This window comes from Leptosomus discolor, chromosome 3, assembly GCF_034619465.1.
Source record: "Leptosomus discolor isolate bLepDis1 chromosome 3, bLepDis1.hap2, whole genome shotgun sequence".
Classification (NCBI taxonomy): domain Eukaryota; kingdom Metazoa; phylum Chordata; class Aves; order Leptosomiformes; family Leptosomidae; genus Leptosomus; species Leptosomus discolor.
The window spans coordinates 68,661,764-68,681,670 of record NC_141393.1 but is presented as its reverse complement, the minus strand read 5'-3'; the positions used below and the strand labels follow the sequence as shown (position 1 = coordinate 68,681,670).

The window sequence follows — 19,907 nt, the reverse complement described above, 5'->3', positions numbered from 1 at the left end:
CTACCTTGAGCTTTTCTTAGTGGTTTGCAGTGAAGCATACCTCTGACATGGTTACAGGTGGGCACAGAGTGGCCCTTGAAGGCCCTGAAGACCTGAGGAACAGTCTAGGTAGCAGCAAACCAGCTGAATGCCAGCATTCATAACCAGGGCACTTGTATTTTCACAGCTCTTCTCTGCATTAATAAACTCAAGCCCAAGAGGATTTCTTGCCGCAGGCAAGGAGCTACATAAATATGGCCAATGACAAGCTTCAAGCTTTTTCTCACTGGATTCTTTATAGATCTCATTCGGTATCCGTAGCACGGGATTCCTGACGTTTCCTATGTGTGGCATCCTAATACACCAACAAATCAGAGCATCTTCTTCTGGCGGAAGGAGGTTTCTTTTTGGAAGTTACCAGCACTTCCACAGACTGGGGCCTGAGCCGGGATACAACCACTGCTCCTAACAGCAAGGAGTGTGCAGAGCATTCATGGTGTTAGAAACCAAAACCGTCTCCCCACGCAATGTCAAAACTGCTCAGGCACTGAAGGATGGAAGGAATAGGTAGCCAGTTTCCCTCTCCTAAAGGATACGTAACACAATGTGACACTTAGATGTTCTCCTGAACATCTGCTGAACATTACATTTAATGTAATGACATTAAAGAGCAACAGATCAGTACAACATCAGTACAAAACCAAACTATTTTCCTGAAAGTTATCACACATACTGGGCACATCTGAGATGTTAGACTCCAGCTTTTTCAAGGGATTAAATGTTTCTGAACAAAGAAAAATGGCAGCACATACAGAGGGCTTTTGCTGCTCTCGGCAACCTTCCTCAGCAGCCGCTCCAGCTTCTCCCCTCTTCTCAAACCTTCTTTCTCAGGCTGGGGAGCCACTGGAAGTAGCCGCTGGAAGTGGCCAAGTGTGCAGCTGCCAACACGGCAGAGAGGGTGGCAGGAGGGACATACGGTTTCCGAGATGGCCCTTGGTCAGACAGCCCACTGGCACTCCACAGGCCAACCACAGGACTCCCAGGAAGATCTTTGTTCTTCATTTCCTCTCCATCTGCTTAAGGAGAGACACAGAAAAGAAAGTTGTTATCTATGTTGGCAACTCCAAGAGCTTCAGTTTAGACTGAAATCCCTTTTGCCTGGACCTTACCAAGTCATAGCAAGTGGACTTTCTACTGCACACCTATTTGATGAGTCTGACATGGTATAATCCAAGAGCCTCCCTCCCTCTCCTCCCAGTGCTCACCCCAGTTTCCGCAGAAGTGGGAAATCAGATGTGAATTGAGTAGCTCCCGTCTGGAGAACTGGGCCTCCACTCCAGACAGAGAGCAGACAACTCTGTTCCAAGGAACAAACAGGCACTGCCTTTGGCAAGTAAATTCACCTCGTAAACTAGGCAACTCTCATATGGGTGTTGTGAATCCTTTCATCATTTGGAAGATGGAAGATGAAGACCCACAAAGGGACCTTACAAGGTTAAAAAAATGCTTTTGTCCCTTACGGTTGGGAGACTGAGAGACTCCTAGTATGAAGTGAACACAGGCCAACGTATAGAGCAGAGAAACAAAAGACTTCTGCGTGAAAGCAGCAGAAAGTCTGGAAAAGACAACAAAAATCAACAGAGAGAAATAAATCTCAACCCATTTGTTCCCATTAAACATTTAGAAATCCATTTTGCTGCACACAGGTCAAATCAATCCATTGCATCCAGCCATTTACTATTGTCACATCTCCATCCCACAGAAACACCAACATTTCCATCTGTTCTAGCAAAGCAGCAGCACCAGCCCTAGGATACCTAATGGTGACTGCAAGACTCATAGCACAGTAACAGGCTGCTCAGCTTTCTGCCGTGTTAACTTCTACTGACAAATCTATTCGTACTGTTACGGTTGTGCAGCACAAACGGCATTGCCATAAGCAGAACGGAGGGATGTATAGCTTCACGAAGTTGGGCCTTGTTGGAAAATCCCTCTATCTGATCAGGGTCATCTTGGCTCATTTCTGCTCGTTGCTCGGAGTAGGTAAAAGAGGTGTGAAAGTCTTCCACTGACTTGAATGAGACAGCAGGCACTGAGGACTCTCCAAGAGAATGAGGTGTCTGCAAATATATATAAAAATCCTCAGGAGAGTGTGTGATTAGTACACACTGGGTTCATTAGCTGCCCTGATCTTTATTATCTCCCATAGTCCACAAAGAACTGGAATGTCAGCAATTGGATGATTTAAAAAAAATACCAGTTATTCACAACCTTGGCCAAAGGGCACCTTCTCCTGCACAGCAAGCTGAAAAGAGTGACAGATTATTACAGGATACAAATCACCACGTCTTAGCAAAGAATTAACAGCTGGCTCATCTCTCAGCAGCCCCCCACGCAGAGCAAATGATGGCAATGACAGAGGGAGTTTCTGCAAGGGAGTGGGAACTGAGTCAGAGGAAGTCCCTCTGCATTTTTGCTTAAGAATACAAATTAAATTTAAGTTTCAGGGACGAGCACCTGTTTCTCAGCCATAGGCAGCGACTTGAGCTAATGTTTGTATTTGTTAAATCAGCATGGAGGAGAAAAACAGTGAAATGACAGATAAGCAGCACTTCACCTTGCCCAACCATAGGTGTTAAAAAATCAGGTGCTTGCTCTCTAGGCTTCTTCTGTTGTCCAGGCAGCACAAGAAAGGCATCCATCTTCAGAAGGGGTGAATTACCATGCAAAGGTGCTTCACCCTTCGGTGAGAGTGTGTTCAGAGGATTAGCCCAGAATAAAACAATTGTTCTTACACAAGCATATTCAAGCAATTTAAACGGGCCTCCACACAGGGACCATGAGGCACTCCTGAAGCAGCAAGGAGAGCTACATGGCTGGGCAGCAGAAATTCTGTGCTGACAGGATGCCACAACAGAATAATTTGAATGACAGGTATCACTGGAATCCAATTAACCAACTACTCAGCTTGATACCACCAGTCCACTGAAAACTCCTGCCTAACATGCAGTAAAAACCAGAGTCTTAGGACAAGTGGGGAAAAAACCCACCAGGGTTAAAAGATTATTATTATCTCCTCTTGCCAGCCATGCCATCCTTGCTGGGGGGCAGGCAGCACCACTGCCACTCCAAGGCAAAGCAGAAACAGACAGGATGCAAGGTGGGCACAAAGAATGTCTGTTAGCACTACAAAAAGCTGGGATGGAAATAATTAAAAAAGAAAAAGAAAAAGAGAGACTTCAGTTTACCAGAGGAGGCAACCGAGACAGCATACCCTAGAGAGTGCTGTGAGGGGCAGGAAGTAAGGCAGTATCTACTCTTCCTCCCGATTCACACAATTACGAACACCACGGTTGAAACAGAAGACATGAGCAGTGAAAACTGGAAAGGAGGGAATACCACTTGGTGATGCTGCAAATACCACAAACCCCTGAGGCCAAGAGATGAGCAGGAATCAGAGACAGAAAATCCTCCTGTCTGTCCTCATAACTAGCTGACTAGTGCATTTTTCCCCCCTTAATGTCTACAGGCAGGAGTATTTTTTCATCCCACTGTCTTCCTTAGTGGAAATTGTTGTCACTTCCTCTGAACACTGCAACAGACATCACAGCCCAGGACTTCTTTGATCCAGTTAGGAAATTCCTACACTTCGAAACTCACAGAGTTTAATACTTACAGGGGAGCATTTAAGTCAGCTCACAGGGACCCTATTGCTATCTACCCACCTGTTGCCATCTCATCTCATCGTACTTTCTCCCCACACTTGCTACAAGAAGTTTTCCTCATCTCTCATTCTCTCAAGCCCTCTCTTTCCAGCTTGCTTTCTCTCCATTCCTTTCAGGTAACATCTCCCAGAGCCACCAATTCTTCCAGCTCTGCTCTAGACTACTCAAGAACCAGCTTTCCCCTTCATCCTTCTAGAAAGTGCTTTGTCTCAGCCATTATCAACCTTCAGATTTGTAAGGTCCTGTGGGTATCCAAAACCTTGTAGGCACACTCCCATTTCCAGCTCTGCAATGCCTCCTGTGGCTCAGCAAACCCCGAGTGATAGGGGCTCCCTGCTGAACCCAGAGCAGAGTGTTTGCAAAATGCCACGCTGCAGGCTGTCAGACTCATCATTAACCACTATTTAAGAAGCAAAGTTACACCACCAGCACTACACAATGCCTCAAAGCACAGCCTAAAACGGGACCCTCCCACAGTAACTCCCAGTTCCTCACAGTAACTCTCAGGACTGTGAATGAAGGGTAAGCATAGGAATGAAGAAGCTCTATAAAGAGCTGAAACAGTCTTGTTTCCACAATACTCTTGACATGCCAGTGGAGCACTAGTGGATCACCAGTAACACCAGAAACAACAGCAAAGAGGAAAACGCATAGCTCTGAGCCCATGCTAACAGCCAGTTGTTATTTCTTTGCCAGTCGCTTTTAAGAAAAATACATGTCAAAGCGATTAAAGGTTATTCAAATAATCTAAACCCAAGAACAACTCCTCTCAACAGCAATAGCTGAGAAAAATGCCCTTACCTTAACCACTGCCATCAGCTCTGCAGGAGTTTCATTTGTATCCTCCTGTGCCAGTACAGGGTCTTGGTCTGTTGTTCTTGGGACACTCACGTCATTCAAAAGTGGCTGCACATCATCCTGTGTCTCCTTCTTAGCAGACAGGTGCCACTGCTAAGGAGACGTACAAAGCAAGAAAAAGTACAGCTAGCATGGGTAGAAGAAAGCAGGATGCGCTGGAGCAAATTACAGAGCAAACAGATGATAGCATTTGGAGATTAACTAAGAGAGAAATGCAAAGGAGCTTTTCTGTTTCGCTCAGAAGTTTTAACATTCTTACCTGGAGAAGCTTGGGCTACTATGAAAGGAGAGAAAGAACATGAAAGACAGGAAATACTGTGAATAAGAAACTGTCACTAAGTTCCACTGTGGAGGAGAGAAATTATCACTTGGGAAGCACAGTTTTATTCAGGCAATGTTTTCTGGTTATTGCTTGTTGCCTTCTGAGAAATTTTACCATGGAGAAGTGTCCTAATGTAGCAGAGCTGATGCAACACAGTGTCCAGCCATTTTGTGCTTAAAGAGGGTGGGAGAAAAACAACAGTTATTAATCATGACGAGGCAAATCTATGATTGGACAATGCAAAGGGAGTTCCCTGCTGCTTAAGAGGAATTACCAGAAAATGCTAGCTAAGCAGTAAACAAGGGTCATATTAGACACATTTCATTCCAGTTCAAAACATTTTAAGCCTTTTGATAACTGCCATTGATGATCATGCCAGTGATGCACCAAGAAAGAGAAGAAAACATTTTGGACAGCTAAACAGAACAGCAGAGTTGGAAATGTTTAAAGTCTTACACAAAGAGAGATCTAGAGGACAGCAATCTCTGGAAAAGGATTCTAAGACGACCCTTGAAATCAGACATGACAAAACCTGGATGCATTTGTGTTCCTCTAGTCTCCAAGTCACCAGCTACATCCGACATTTACACAAATGGATCTTGCTACAGTTAACCAGTCAGGGTACTCTCCAAATTTTCCATTTTAAAAAAAACCCAAACCAAACCAAAAATCACAATAAGCTCAGATTTGCAGTCTTCATCACATTAATTTCTTCCAAATACATATATTAAGGTGCTGGTTTGTGCCCTTCAGTTCAGACGATATACCAACAGTGTAAGGCCATTAATGTCCACGATACACAGCTTATAGTTCCTCTAGCACAGAAACACAGTTGGCTAAAACAAAACCTAGGTAAAATGACTGCTTTACAAGTTGTCAGAAAAACAGCCCCGGAGCAGGCCCGCTGCTGAACACTTCAACACCTGACATTTACTTGAAAGGCGCTTTGGCCCCTGTAGTAAAATGTGTCATGAAAATACCACAATTTAAGTAACACAGAAAAGTAGAGTCACCTGCAGACAAGTGTTCCAGGTGTTTCTAATGGCACTACATTAGATTGCATTCAAGACATGAGTTTTACTCCCTGCTTAACCCCTCCGTTCTCTGTTTCTCTATCTGTTAAATAGCAAAGGGCTCCTCTTTTCAATGTGCTCTAAAATCAAAGGTGTAAAGCACCTGGATCTGGATATCGTTCACTCTAGAGTTATCTTTTTATTAAAACTGTAGCCGTTTACAACCTTATCCCCTGCAACAACCAGGATTGCAAATCGCTTCCTTTCAGACACATTTAGAATGAGCAAGACCCTTAATGCAAATAATACACCACTAGTTCTTCTGGTCTTTTCTCACATTTAAATGAGACCCCGAGTTATTACACATCCTTTGCGAAACCCCAGAGATGCAGGAGGAAAACACATCACTTCTTGGCTCCTGGACGTGCAAAACAAAGTGCTAAGTCAAACTGATCTCAAGAATCTGGTACTGGTCCGAGTTCTCAGAGTCCCTTCTCTCTCTAACTGAAAAATTATGGTGCATATGGGAGGTTAGGGACATCACTGAGCACACAGACTCCCTGAAGTCTGCAACAGGATCAGAAGACAAGCAGCTAGAGATGTATTAATGCTCCACGTGTAACTGTTTTTATATTACGGGTCTGCTTGCTTTTGATAAAAGCAAAAAGCCAGCTCTACAAAAAACCTGCATGGGACTAAAACTACATGTCTACCGACCCTTGGAGCTGATTTCATTGATGACAGCTACGCCACAGTCAAACTCCAACCTGGTCACACAGTTCATCCCCATCCAGCTTTGAGGCTGCTGTTTCACCATCTGCATCTAGAGATTCCTGTTGCAAGTGAAGGTCTGGCTCCACCAGCTCAGCATTCTCCTGCTGTCCACTGGGCTGAACGTACAAGGCCAAAGGATTCAGTTCCATGAATCCCTAGGAACAAATAAAGAAACCTCAGTCAAGAAAACCATGTTGTAACTACCACAAAGAACAAAAAGGATTCAGCAAATTTCTAATAAGTTTTATGAAGAAGCACGCCACCCACAAGCTAGCTCCAAATTCTTGCAGTAATTGTATTATTTATACAAGGTGTGCAACAGCTTTGGATGAAGCTGCAATTCTAGAGATAATCAACTTAAAAAAAAAATCAAGATCTTCTCATTCACTATTAGAAGACAGGATAAAAAGAATTTGTTCTCCTAAACCAGAATCTCACTGCTGTATCATAGGGTTCCACCTTAACCAAGAAAGCTCTCACTGCAGAGTTAGACACCATGGGATGCAGTCACAAAACGGCAAGTTACAGGAAAGCAGGGAATGCCAGTTCTGCTCTTCACAAAACTACTTGCTTCGAGCTAAATACCTTCCCATTACAGCCACCCAAACAATCCTTTCCCTGCCCTTCCTCTCGGCAGCGCACACCTCCCTCCTGACCTGGGAAGGGACATTCTCTTTGCAGTCATCAGCATATCCCTCATCCCTCAAGACACAGTGGAAGTAGACGTCCTCCTTGGTGGATGTGTCACACAAGAAGAGATGCAAAATGCCATTCACATACTCATCCACGAGGCCCACTAGTAGGTTGGAGCCACACAGCTTCCTGAAGAGGAGAGTTGCCGCATTGGACCACGTACCCTGAAGAAGAAACAAGAATGTAAAGTTACTATAAACATCCACTGCCTGACACTTTCCCTTGTGGGCACTTGTCAAAAAGGCAATTAAGCTAGATGAGGCTAGGGACAAACACAGGAAAGTCAGGCAGACAAGCTTCCCAACACTGAACTAAATCAAACTATCCCAAAGCCTGCAATGCTAGTTACACTGGGCATGCCCTTTACACCCCAAATACCTATTTCCAAACATCATTCAATGGCATTCACTAGTGATTTTACCATAATGCCTAAAACACGTTGGTGTTTGGTTGGTTTGTTTTTTTTTTTAAGTCCTGGAATCATGTGATTATAAACGTTACAAGTGTCAGAATGTTTTAAGAAGCTGCTAAGCCTCATCGCAATAAAAACTGCAACACTTTAACCCTTAAAAACCAGAGGAAATAACTTTCCTAAAAGAATGTAGAAGAAGTAACTATGCTCACATGCTTTCCTTCAGATTGTATTTCTCAGGCTTCTTGACCAGGAGGTTTCCCAGCACAGAGGACTTTCTTATGACACCTATAATTCTTTGGCTATGCTGATTGCATCAAACCAACTCACTTAAAGCTTTGTCACAGAAGAAATTTTTAAAACAAGAGGGCTGGAGCTACCAAGGCTTCAGAGTGACCCTGGAGAACTACGTGCAGGGGAAGAAGCAAGTTTGTTCATTTGCTTAACAGTAGCTTTCTGTTTCTGTGACAACACAAGCAGGAATACTCTGATCATAAGGAAAACAGACAATAGAAGGGTGATAACTTGCAGAGACAGAGACTTACACAGTCGTACGCTGCTGAACATAAAAGCAGTTCTGCTGTAAACATCACGGGACCTGAATTAATCCAAATGTTTGCCCTTATCAGGAGAAAAAGCCAATCTCTACTTGATAGCTCTCATACCTATGTCAATAAACAAAACTGCGTATGAACACATACCTCCACGGGTTTTACCCATGCCAAGGAACACGGGATGGCCTGAGCAGGGAGCTTCAAGTAGCACCACCTGCAATACAAACCAAAGGCATCACGATTACAGCAAAACCAGAGCAAAAATTAGGCAGAAGAGCAGAACTTCCTCCTCTCCTGCGTTTTAAAATCAGCTTAGGAGTAGGGAGGCAAGTGTTGGGTTTTGCACTTATGAATAAAACCCAACAGCAGCTTTGGAAAACACTCCACATCCAGAGAACGGGCACAGCAGAAACAGGAATAGCAACTGATCCCTTACGCCTTCCTTTGCCCAAGCATCTTCCCATCATAATGCCTTATGATTACAAAGTTATGGATAGAGCAATGACTTTTGAACCAAAGAATGCCAATGGCCAAGCGTGAATAGAGGCAAATGGAAGGGAAGAAGAAAATATGGAAAAGGTACTGAATTGCAGAGGAAAACAGGTACCTCTGACACTGCAAATACCTCCCACTTGGACTGATGTTCATTCAGGATGATTAGGGAGCTTGCCCCAAAGTAACAGAAAGCAGCAAGAGAAAAGACTAAGGACAGAAGGCAGAAACAGGAAAGGATTTAGCCTGAAGTCACTGTGAGGGAGTGATGGACCGGGCTGATGAGCAAAGGGCCCGGAATGATCAGCAAAACAGGTCTTAAAGTCGCCTCAAGCATTAGCATGTAAGCAAGGAAATGCCTGCAAGGCACCATCCTGGAATAAAACCCCAGATCCTTTCTGGGAAATCTGCATGCTGGGATGTCTTTCAGAAGAAGGACAGACCAGTCAGCCTCACCTTGGTCCCTGGGAAGGTGGTGGAGCAACTCATCCTGGGAACCATTTCCGGGCACATGAAGGACAAGAGGGTGAGTAGCCAGCACAGATTCACCAAGGGGAAGTCATGCTTAACCAACCTGACAACCTTCTGCAATGAAATGACTGGCCTAGGTCAGGGGAGAGCACTGGGTATCATTTCCGTTGACTTCTGTCAGGCTTTTGACACTGTGTCCTGCAAGATCCTCATAGAGAATCTAGTGAAGTATGGGCTGGATCAGCAGACAGTGAGGTAGATTGAGAACTGGCTGAAGGGCCAGGCCCAGAGTGGTGATCAGGGTACAAAGTCTAGTTGGAGGCCAGGAACTAGAGGTGTGCCCCAGGGGTCAACAATAGGTCCAATACTGTTCAATGTCTTCATTAATGATCTGGATGATGGAGGACAGTCCACCCTCAGCAAGTCTGCTGATGATACAAAACTGGGAGGAGTGGCTGACACACCAGCAGGTCACATTGCCTTTCAGAGGGACCCTGTGTATAGAGAAATGGGCTAACAGGAACCTCACGAAGTTCAACAAAGTCCTGCACTTGGGGAAGAGCAACACCATGCACGAGGGGCCGACCAGGTGGAAAGCCGCATCTTTGCCATGAGGGTGATGAAGCACTGGAACAGGTTGCCCAGAGAGGTCGTGGAGGCTCCATCTTGGAGACAATCAAAAACTGTCTCAACATGGTCCTGGGCAGCCTGCTCTAGATGGCCCTGCTTGAGCAGGGAGGTTGGACAGGATTACCTCCAGAGATCTCTTCCAACCTCACCCATTCTGCAATTCTGTCACCCATGTGTAATTTACTTACTTGAGGAATCTCAGACAAGACTTCTGAACAATTTCGAGGTTTCCATAATCTGCACAGAACACCTCCACTTCTTGGTCATTGATCACACGGTGGATGATAACACGGTACCACCATTTTGAGACCATTACACAGCAAAGCTGTCCAGGCCGTACTGAAGACTCAGGCATGATGTAACGATCAGAAACCAGTTTATGTGAGTAACACCGTCTGCAAAAGAGCATAATGAGAAACCGTGCTTGGTAGGATGCAGGAGTAAGAAAGACAAATATAAAGGGCTTCAGTCCTGATTTCTCAAAGTCCCCACGACATGAATTTTCAGGAGTTGTTTTAACAGATCATTTACATCTCTGTTCTGCCACACTTAAACTGAAATGACAATAGAAAATGCAAACTCAAACTTTTAACATTTGCATAATATTCTTGGGGTCCAACAAAAAGTTAATTAATGGGGATTAATCAGAGGCCAAATACAGTCATTCTAGTCATTCTAGACATGTCAGTGCTTCTTAAGAACTGGGTTCTGGAGTAGTGGCTCACATACACGGCATCTGTCTGCAGAGCCTGTAATCACACATTACATGTGCCCCACGGACATCAAGCATTTACTTTGGCACACGATTAACAGCAATTGTAGCACTGTCGTGCCGGAACAGAATCCCAAATGCATAATGTAACTGACACAAAGCTGCTGATAGGGTTTTGCTTTCAAATATAGATATGACAAAGGCCTACTACCTGTTGCTTTTTGCTAAGCGTTGGAGATGGAAGCAAAAATCTTAACCAAGCACGTTAGCAACAGCAGCACAGCCAACAGGGAGGTGCAAAGGAACTCTGAAGTTCCTTTCCATAACCTTTCCAGGCTTTTAAAGTTTAGGACTGTCTAGGACACAGCCAAACAACTGTGAACTGCTATTAACCATAATTTTTTGCTTGCTAGTTAGAAAGAATGGGTAAGCATTATGAGCACGTTTCAGTACAGCACCAGCATCTCTGTATCAAGTAACCAAGCCAGCAGTGACCACAATTAATGGCTGGGTGCCCTGCTCCATCAGCACAAACACACACATACCAGGTAGTAGTACTGAATCAGCATAGCATATTCGCACCTCATCTCAATCATCATATCCTGCAGTTTATCAGACGTTTCCCTGCTGCAGACATGGATGTAGAACTGGCTCGGAGAGACTATGAATTCCACAAAGACTCCCACCATGCACCTTCTCACCAGTGGTGGTAAACTGCAAAGGCTTCTGTCCTGAACAGCATCTGGAGGGATTTCTGGTGTCATTATCAACTTGTCTAGTAGGGACTGCTCCAAATCTTGAGGCTACAAAGGGACAAGAGGAAGGTGGCAATCAGATGTCTTGTCATGCACTGAAAAGCCACAACTAAGGTAAAAAATTAGTTCTGCTTTCCTGGGGACCTGTCAATTACAGAATATCAGAGAATCCCAACAAATTGCACAAACGTGGATTAAAACTTTCCCTGTGATAGAAGCATTCATTTTCACTCTCTCTCTCTCTCTCTTTCTTCCTTCTTTCTTCCCTCCAGTGTAAAGAGGGGTGCAACAAAAATACCTTGCTCATATTCCTGCAAGGAATAAAGGAGAGGAATTGAAATCATGTCACATATTTAGACAAAAGTACTGAATGGCTACTGCTGAAAAACCAAACCAAAACAAAAACCCACACCAAAAAAAGCCAAACACAACCGCCCCGTTTGTTGGATTTTATCCAAAAGATGCTATTTTTATATTCCAGGCCCATGAAAGAGTACATGGCTGAACCAGCAAAACTAACTGAAAAGGATTCAAAGCAACAGAAGGCACAAATCATAGAATCATAGAACAGTTTCAGCTGGAAGAGACCTTCAAGATCATGGAGTCCAACCTTTGTCCTAGCTCTACCAACACCACAAAACCTTGTTCCCAAGTACATCTACCTGTCTCTAAAACACCTCCAGGGATGGTGACTCCACCACCTCCCTGGGCAGGCTGTTCCAATGCCTGACAACCCTTTCAGTCAAGAAATTCTTCCTAATATCCAGCCTGAACTGCCCCCGGTGCAGCTTCAGGCCATCTCCCCTTGTTCTATCGCTTGTTACTAGGGAGAACAGACTGACCCCTGCCTTGCTACACCTTCCTTCCAGGTAGTTGTAGAGAGCGATAAGGTCTCCCCTCAGCCTTCTCCAGGCTAAACAGCCCCAGATCCCTCAGCCATTCCTCATACGAGACCTGCTCCAAATCCATTACTAGCTTGGTAGCCCGCCTCTGCACCCTCTCCAGCACCTCAGTGTCCTTTTTGTAGAGAGGGGCCCAAAACTGCACATGGTGTTCGAGGTGCGGCCTCACCAGTGTCGAGTACAGGGGCATGATCACCTCCCTGCTCCTGCTGACACCACTGTTCCTGATACAGGCCAGGATGCCATTGGCCTTTGTGGCCACCTGGGCACCCTGCTGGCTCATGTTCAGCCGCCTGTCAGTCAACACTCCCAGGTCCCTCTCTGCCTGGCAGCTCACCGGCCCCTCCTCCCCAAGCCTGTAGTGCTGCTTGGGGGTTGTGGCCAAAGTGCAGGATCCAGCACTTGGCCTTGTTGAAACTCATGGAATTGGCCTTGGCCCATCGATCCAGCCTATCTAGATCCCTCTGTAGAGCTTCCCTACCCTCAAGCAGATTGACACTTTCACCCAGCTTGGAGTCATCTGCAAATGCACCTCACTTTCACACTAGAGCTACTTCCCAAGGATAAAAACAAACAAAACCTACAAATTCTGTTCTTTTCTCACTCTAGACAAATTTGTACATGAGCAAGCTGTTAGCACAGCTTACAATTCTGCATTATTCTCTAACTGCTGAAAACATTATTTCACTTGAACTAGTGTGGATGGGAACCTTAATGAGACATCAGCTACTTTCACTGCCTCAAGAGCGTTCTTTTGTGCTCACAAACAGCACTGCTGCAATCATCAGAAGTAAAAATTATTTCAATTTTATGCATCGTGAATATGCTACAAGTCACCACTGCATTGTACATGAGGCAATGCATGGGAAATTTGTCTTCCAGCACACACCCCATTGCCTATACAGCTAAATTCAACTGCAAACAATGTTATTTTGCAATACTGGCTCTTTCGATCATTTTTGAAACGAAGCTGCAGACTGAGCAAGGGCTAATGATCTTGAACTTTTTTGAGTTGAAAATTTTGACTAAAGCACTGAGTTAAACAGTGAGTTAACATTTTTTGAGCTGAAGAGCAACTGAGGGTATTCTTGCTTGAGCAGCAGCATCACCTCTAAAACCCCTTGCATTTTGTGGATTTCGTCTAAGAAGTGCCTGTGAATAGTGGCACTTCTAAGGGACAGTTTCGCTCCGAGAACGCTCTTCATATCAGACTGTTAAGGGTGCACATGATCTTTATAATCCAGGTCACACACTGGTGGCAACAACAGACATCTCTTTGAAAGATGCAGAAGATGTGTACTTAAGAACACATTCACAAAAAAGCAACAAAATTATAAAAAGATAAACCAACAGAACACACTGTAAAACTACGCTTACACGAGGTATGGCTTGCAAGGCTAACTCCCTAAGCTGTGCTGGCAGCTGCCAAGAGTGGTGGGGATGACACCTTTCCTTCTGCTCAGGGCGGCAAGAAAAAGCAGCTCTATATACTTTACCCTTCTCAGGGCCGAGTGGATTGAATCAGCCCTTGTCCCTCATTTGTCCCTTACAACACTTCCACTACTAGTCTCTAGTGACCAGCTATGTGAATACCTTGCAGGAGGGTGGGGATCTGGTCACACCTTTCCCCTCTACCTTGCAGTATCCCAATCAACAAGCGTTCTCTGCACAGCCATACTTACACATTCCAACCGTCCTTGCTCCTCTTTAGGGCATTTTTAAAACAAAACAGCAAACTTGGTGTTTCATGACAAATACCAGTTGTACAAACACCTTCCAAGATCTATCCTACTAGGATCTTTAAACAGTTTCCCTTTGTGACACACGAGAACAAAAATCTGGGGCTACCTGGACCACATTCCTCCTTTTTCACGCTTCCCACAAGCAGACTTTGTTTGATTTAGAGGAATTCCCCGTGAACTTCATCACACCAAACTAAAACTTCTTTAAAGGATCAGAATGGCCCGCCAAAAATCTCTAAAGAGTATGTTTCACAAAGTGCCACACAAAGTCCAACTCGTAGTCCCAGGCTTCCAAGTTCATCAGTACACAAAACACCAAAGTTCTCCATCCCTTTCTGAAAATACACTGCTAAACAAAACAGACAAAAACCCCCAAAGAAACAAAATCAAAATTTCCAAAGTCCAACCAAATAGCAGAGTTGAGACCGCAGGAATGGAGGTCTGTGAGGACCACTCTCCAACTCTGTCACATAGCTGCTTGACACTTAAGCCTTGCCTACTGCAGCAGGGGAAATTCCACACAGCTACCCTCAGAAGAAAGATTAAAGGCCAACTACAAGCAAGTACACCAAAAGGTATCACCACTATTATCAGGGAGCAAGATCACACTTAACTGACCCTGGATGATCTGCAACAGAAATTTCAAGACCAGAAAGAGCCAAGAAAAAGACCTACTTTGAGTGGCATATAAAGCTATATACCAGGTCAATATGAGTTTGGTCACCTCCAGATTCATAAAATAGGTAAAAAAATTTTTTGGAAGCAGCAGGCCATCAAAAACAAACATCACCATAAACAAAAGCAGTAAAAAGAGCATCACCCCCTGGACTAAGACACGAAAAAGCTACAGATCATTTGTCCGGCCACTTACTTGTTTGAGGCCATCACCCAAACCTACTGCTTGTGTTTCCACTGGCTCTGACTTCTCTTCTGCTGTCAGGTGGAAGCTCTCTGTCTCACAGCCCCATTCCAAAGGAAGCACCTCAACTGCAGGTGTTGCTACAAAGATGATAATTTGGCTGTTATTCTTTGTTGGATTGATGCAGCGTTACATATTAAGCAGAAAAAGAAGAGATCTGAAAATGAAAGTCTGAAAGCACTGCTGCTGGTTCCCTCATCTCTTGTAGCATTCACAGCCACCACAGTCACAAGGATTCACTTGAGAGGCATCCTTCAGATCATTAATAAATTAAAGCAAACCACACTTGCTCTTGTAAGCATGCTAAGGGTTAAATCAATTGCTAAAATGGTGCTAAAATGAATTTTCCCCAGAAAAGTCAGGAATTTGGCAGGAACTGTATGTAATTTGCTGCTTTCTCTCATAGCTGTTATGGGAACGCTGAGGACATATGCCCTTTTTTCTGTTTTCTTTTGTGGAATACTGTAGCTGCACTGTTCAGACTAGAGCTAAATCCTCAGTGTCAAAAAGTGCACTGGAAAGGCTTTACCAGCCAGTGAAGCAGACATGCAGACTATCCTTCTAGTTTTATCATCTATTGCCCGGAATATCTAGAAATTGCAGTCCCACACGCAATGGGCTAAACATCCCTTCTTTCGCCTCATACCAAAAAATGGTGGCAACCTGTAGAAAACTTCCAGTTAAGCTCTCTGCTGCTAAGACAACTCCCTTTTGATAGGGATGCAGGAACATCCACTTGAAACACAGCTGCTTGGCCACAGCACTTGTGACAGATACATGCTTTCAGTTAAATAACACACTGGCTCACCTTGAAGCACCTCTTCCTGTGCCTCACCCTGCGGCACCTCTTCCTTCTCTACCTTGTTTGCCAGGTCCTTCTTCAGGATCAACAAGGAACCTCCTCTTGTCTGCTCAACTGCAATGATGTCAGACACGCTTCTAAGGACTTCAAACATGGAGAAAAATCCATACTGCATGTACTGGAACTTCTGGCCAAAGCGTCTGAAGAAGGCCTTATCAAAGTTGCAGAGCAGAACTGGTGAGGAACTCAGCAGGTCCTGCAGCTCAGCCTTCACTGCTGCTGGCAGGACAGGAGCCCTGCCCCTCCAACGGAAACTCTGCCGATTCTTAGAGGGAGAAGCAGCACCTGCCTTCACAGCAGCACTCTTCCGTGCCCTAGCACTTTTCTGTCTGGCAACCAGTTTGGCTATCTCTTTGGTGGTCTTATCTGCAATGGCTACAACAGAAAGAAATAAACTGTTAGATACCAAAACAGCAAACCATTAAAAGCTCTATACAGGCAAACCTCCTTTCCTTCCTTTCCTCTTCCCTTCATCCTTTTCACAAGCAGGTGTCTCCTTCAAAAGCAATCACATTAAATTGTGGCTGATTTCCAGCAGGGCAACCACTTTTCCTCTCCCTTGGCAAACCAGACTGAACCATTTTTAACAGCCAATCTGCACCCTTATCCCTATAAATCCAGATCTAGGTAGGAAGGCAGGTCAAATTCTTGAATACAGGATCACAACAGGAAACCCAGCTGCTACGAGTTTTGTTGCTCCCCTTAGCCAGAATCACAGTAAACCCCCACTACAAAGCACCCATTAAACAACTTTATATTGTCTTACTGTAGCATTCTATAAAAAAAAAAAAAATAAATTTCACTTTTCCCAAAAAATTCTTTGCACCTATCATTTGTTTCCACAGCTCCTCCCCAAAGAAAAAGGAAAGGAAAAAGGTTCTTTGCTACAGAGTAAACTTCCCATGGGGTCAGGCAGGGAAACATTTCCGGCTTCTCCCAAGAGGTACCATCCCTGGTTTTGGCTCCTGCTGTAGCCTTCATTTACAGGAAAAGCTATGCTTACCAGTTCTAGTGTACCCATAAGAAATGTTACTGCAGTTTCTAAACTAAGTGCAGAATGCAAAATGTATAAAAATAACTAGAAGCCTGTGTGATTTTTCAGGAGGAAAGAGTGGAAAAATCATTAAAAGGCAGATCAAAATACAGGAAGAAACATCAAAACCAAGAAATTAAACAGAGCTATATGAGAAAAAGAATTAACAGAGATATGTGACCTACAGCTCTGAGAATTCATCCTGCACATCCCCGTTTTGGAGCTTCACTTCATAACGGTATGTGGTTCCAAACAACCCCTCCACCCATAAGGAAACAAAACCTCACCTTTGAGGATAAAAGTGCCCTTCTCAGAAGGGCAGACTCTGACAACTTCGGACATATTTGCCATCAGCTCCAAGGTGGACTGGAAGCCCAGGTCACGTAGAGGGAGAGGCCTGCCAATCATGGCCATGTACTCCTGCTCCAGCTGTGCCGGGGTTAAGCCCTCTTTGGCAGCTATTAGCAGCGATCTCACCTCCATCTTCAGCACCTCCATAAGCTTTGCCTGCTTTGATGTGTTTGCACTAAAAGGGAAACACAAGCAAACAGAAAACAACTTGTACCGCAGCTGCTCAAATACAGGCAAAAGACTCCACCACTTCGCAACGGAAAGCTGGTGGGGGGAGAGGGAAGCAAGACAGGCTCACCAACCGCCACTACCCACCAACCCCTGTACCTCCTTGCCTGCGCCCCTGGAGCTGCTGCCCCCCCCAGCACCCACGGTCCCCAGTTGACTCCTTCCTGCACTCGCTGCCTGTCCCCGTGGGATCAAGCCCCTACAAGCATTGCATCCCGAGTTTCATGCGCCCCTAAAGCCCTGCCACTCCACAGAGCTCCTGCACCCCTAAACTGCTGCCTGAGGATCCCCCACACCCCCTGGGCTCATGGCTCCTCACAGAAATCCCACACCCCTAAACCCAGGCCTGGGGGTTCCCCCCTCTCCCCCGTAGGGTGACTGCCCTCTAAAGAGATCCCTGTGCCCCTAAACCACCGCCTGGGGACCCCCTGGGGACCGCTGCCGGCCCAGCGCTGCCCGCACCCACCGCGCCATCGCCCGGCCTCGCTCACAGAACCCCTTGCGCCTGCGCGCTCCTTTTCCCGCCTTTCCGGGGCGCAAGGGCGGGGCGGTGTCGCAGCGCCCTCCCGCCTGGTAGCGGGGCCGGGGTTCGCCTCGGCGCCCTCCCCGCCGCCGCGCTGGGGCGGCCGGGGGCCGGGCGGGCCGCGGGGGGACATGCCGGGCGGCGAGGGGACCTGCAGGGCGGGGGGGACACGACCTGCCGCTGCCGCGCCGGGGAGGCAGCCTGTGCCGTGGGACCGAGCTGCTGCCCCTGCCTTCTCCTGAGGGAAAACGTTAGGCGTGTTTCCCTTCCGACAGGAGGAATGAGCGCATTGCCAAAGAGTCATGGACAAAAAAAGGACCAATTCCTTTAAGGTGACAATATTTAAACCCAAACACCAACATAATTAAGAGTAGCCTTGTATTTTTTTAGTCCCACCTGAGAGGAAGATCCACAGTGGAGATGCTGGGTGACTTTCCCCAGGCCACAGAGCAGGGTGAACTGCGCTGCCATGGCTATTTTCCCAAGCGTTTCCAGTCGTCTGAGAAACCCTCTCAACGGTGCGGTTGATTTCCACATGGGGACATGTCTCCATATGACAAGGGGAGGCTGAGGCTGTGGATTTTGGGACAGCAAAGGTTGGAAACCATCAGCATGTGCCCTCGACTCATCTCCCCCGTCCCAAGGTAGCAGCGAAAAGTTGGTGTGGAGGAGCTGGGAGCCACTGGGCAAATTAAACATTGAACAGAACCAGAGAATAGCAGGTTTGTAGGTGTTAAATAGAAATGGTGCTTTTGACAAGAAATTGACCAGAGTCACTGCTGCCCGGCCAAAACCAGACCTGAGCCACCATTTACTGCTGCTCCTTAAAATACCAGCTGCCTTTACAGCAGCTGGAGACCACCTCCCCCTGCCCCGTGCTGGCCAAGTGATAAGCACAAAGTGAAAAAGGTCTCTGGAGCACTTCCAAAGCAAATACAGACACTGTATGAATTTGTTAATTACACCCCATTTCCACCCAACTTTGCTCCTCTGCCATTATCCCTCTCCATCCATCGCTTCCCCAGTGACCTGCTGACGAGGCACCCAGCACGACAAAGCAGAGAAAGCAGGGAGCTGGTGCTCCTGCCCTCCCTGCCTGCAATATCCTGACTCTGGGTGGGCCACAAGTCTCCAATAAAACAGGAATCTGTGAAAAAACAAGAGCAGCACCTCCCCAGCTGGCTTCCTGGCTCCCTCCAGCTGCTCCTCCACACCAGAGAGCGGGCATCCCTGAGCTCAGCACTGCCCCGCTGACAGGAAAGTCACCGCTTTATGTTCCAGCCTTATCTTGCTGTGGTATGATTTCTAGCCACATACTGGTTTCTTTAATGCGGTCAGTGACTTTAAAACACTTTAGAAGTGTCTCTTGCAGGGATTTCTACAGATGTCACCACATGCTGTATGGCATGAGAAAAAAAAACCCTCCTATGTTTGCTCTGCCACGCTCCTGCTGTGGGCAACCACAGAGGCATTTACCCACAAACTCTTTTGGCAATTTAGAAGACAGATGCAACACCTCTAGCCCTGCGATGGCCTTCATGCTTTGCACCCATTCAGGAAACTGAAAACTCATGGCTGAATTGAGACCAGTTAATTTCCCCCCCTGCTAAAATGTGAGGTGACCCTAGAGGGAGGGAGTTTGCTACCAGTATCCCACTACTGTGCAGCCAAAGGGTTTCTAGAGAGCAGTGATGCTGCTCGCCCAGCTGTTCGCCGCAACACCCTCTCTACCGATCTCACCAGTAAAGTTTTTTCACCTGAGTGTTTATTGCTCTGGGCAGCAATCACCATTTGAGTTCTCGGGGGCCACATGTCTGACAGTTACTTTTGGGTTGCTTTCCAACAACTTTGCAGAAAAGCATCTACTAAAAATCATCTGAGTGCTTCTGGTTGTATTTTATTTCCAAAGACAGGAAGATGCAAACAGAATGTCCTTCTGGAGTCCACTCTGTCCAGG

The 19,907-nt window shown here is 45.9% G+C and overlaps 1 protein-coding gene across 1 annotated transcript; it reads right to left on the bottom strand.

Moving 5' to 3' along the window:
• Nucleotides 1-852: 852 nt before the first annotated feature.
• TDRD5 (tudor domain containing 5) lies at nt 853-18,421 on the bottom strand. Its single transcript, XM_086463043.1, has 13 exons — nt 18,347-18,421; nt 17,953-18,188; nt 17,136-17,374; nt 15,789-16,190; nt 14,906-15,033; nt 11,218-11,438; nt 10,112-10,318; nt 8,478-8,544; nt 7,328-7,528; nt 6,665-6,826; nt 4,506-4,655; nt 1,883-2,012; nt 853-1,052 (listed from the first exon to the last, which is right to left on the bottom strand). The coding sequence occupies exons 1-13, from the start codon at nt 18,419-18,421 to the stop codon at nt 853-855; spliced, it is 2,418 nt and encodes an 805-aa protein (XP_086319169.1).
• Between the last annotated feature and the right edge of the window lie 1,486 nt (nt 18,422-19,907).

Excerpts from the sequence above, each read along its gene's own strand:
- TDRD5 (XM_086463043.1), bottom strand. The coding sequence starts at position 18,421 with ATGGCAGCGCAGTTCACCCTGCTCTGTGGCCTGGGGAAAGTCACCCAG. Across the intron at positions 10,319-11,217 it reads GATATGATGATTGAGATGAG|ACGGTGTTACTCACATAAAC; the intron begins GTGCGAATATGC and ends GCTCTTTTGCAG. Across the intron at positions 6,827-7,327 it reads AAGAGAATGTCCCTTCCCAG|GGATTCATGGAACTGAATCC; the intron begins GTCAGGAGGGAG and ends ATTTGTTCCTAG.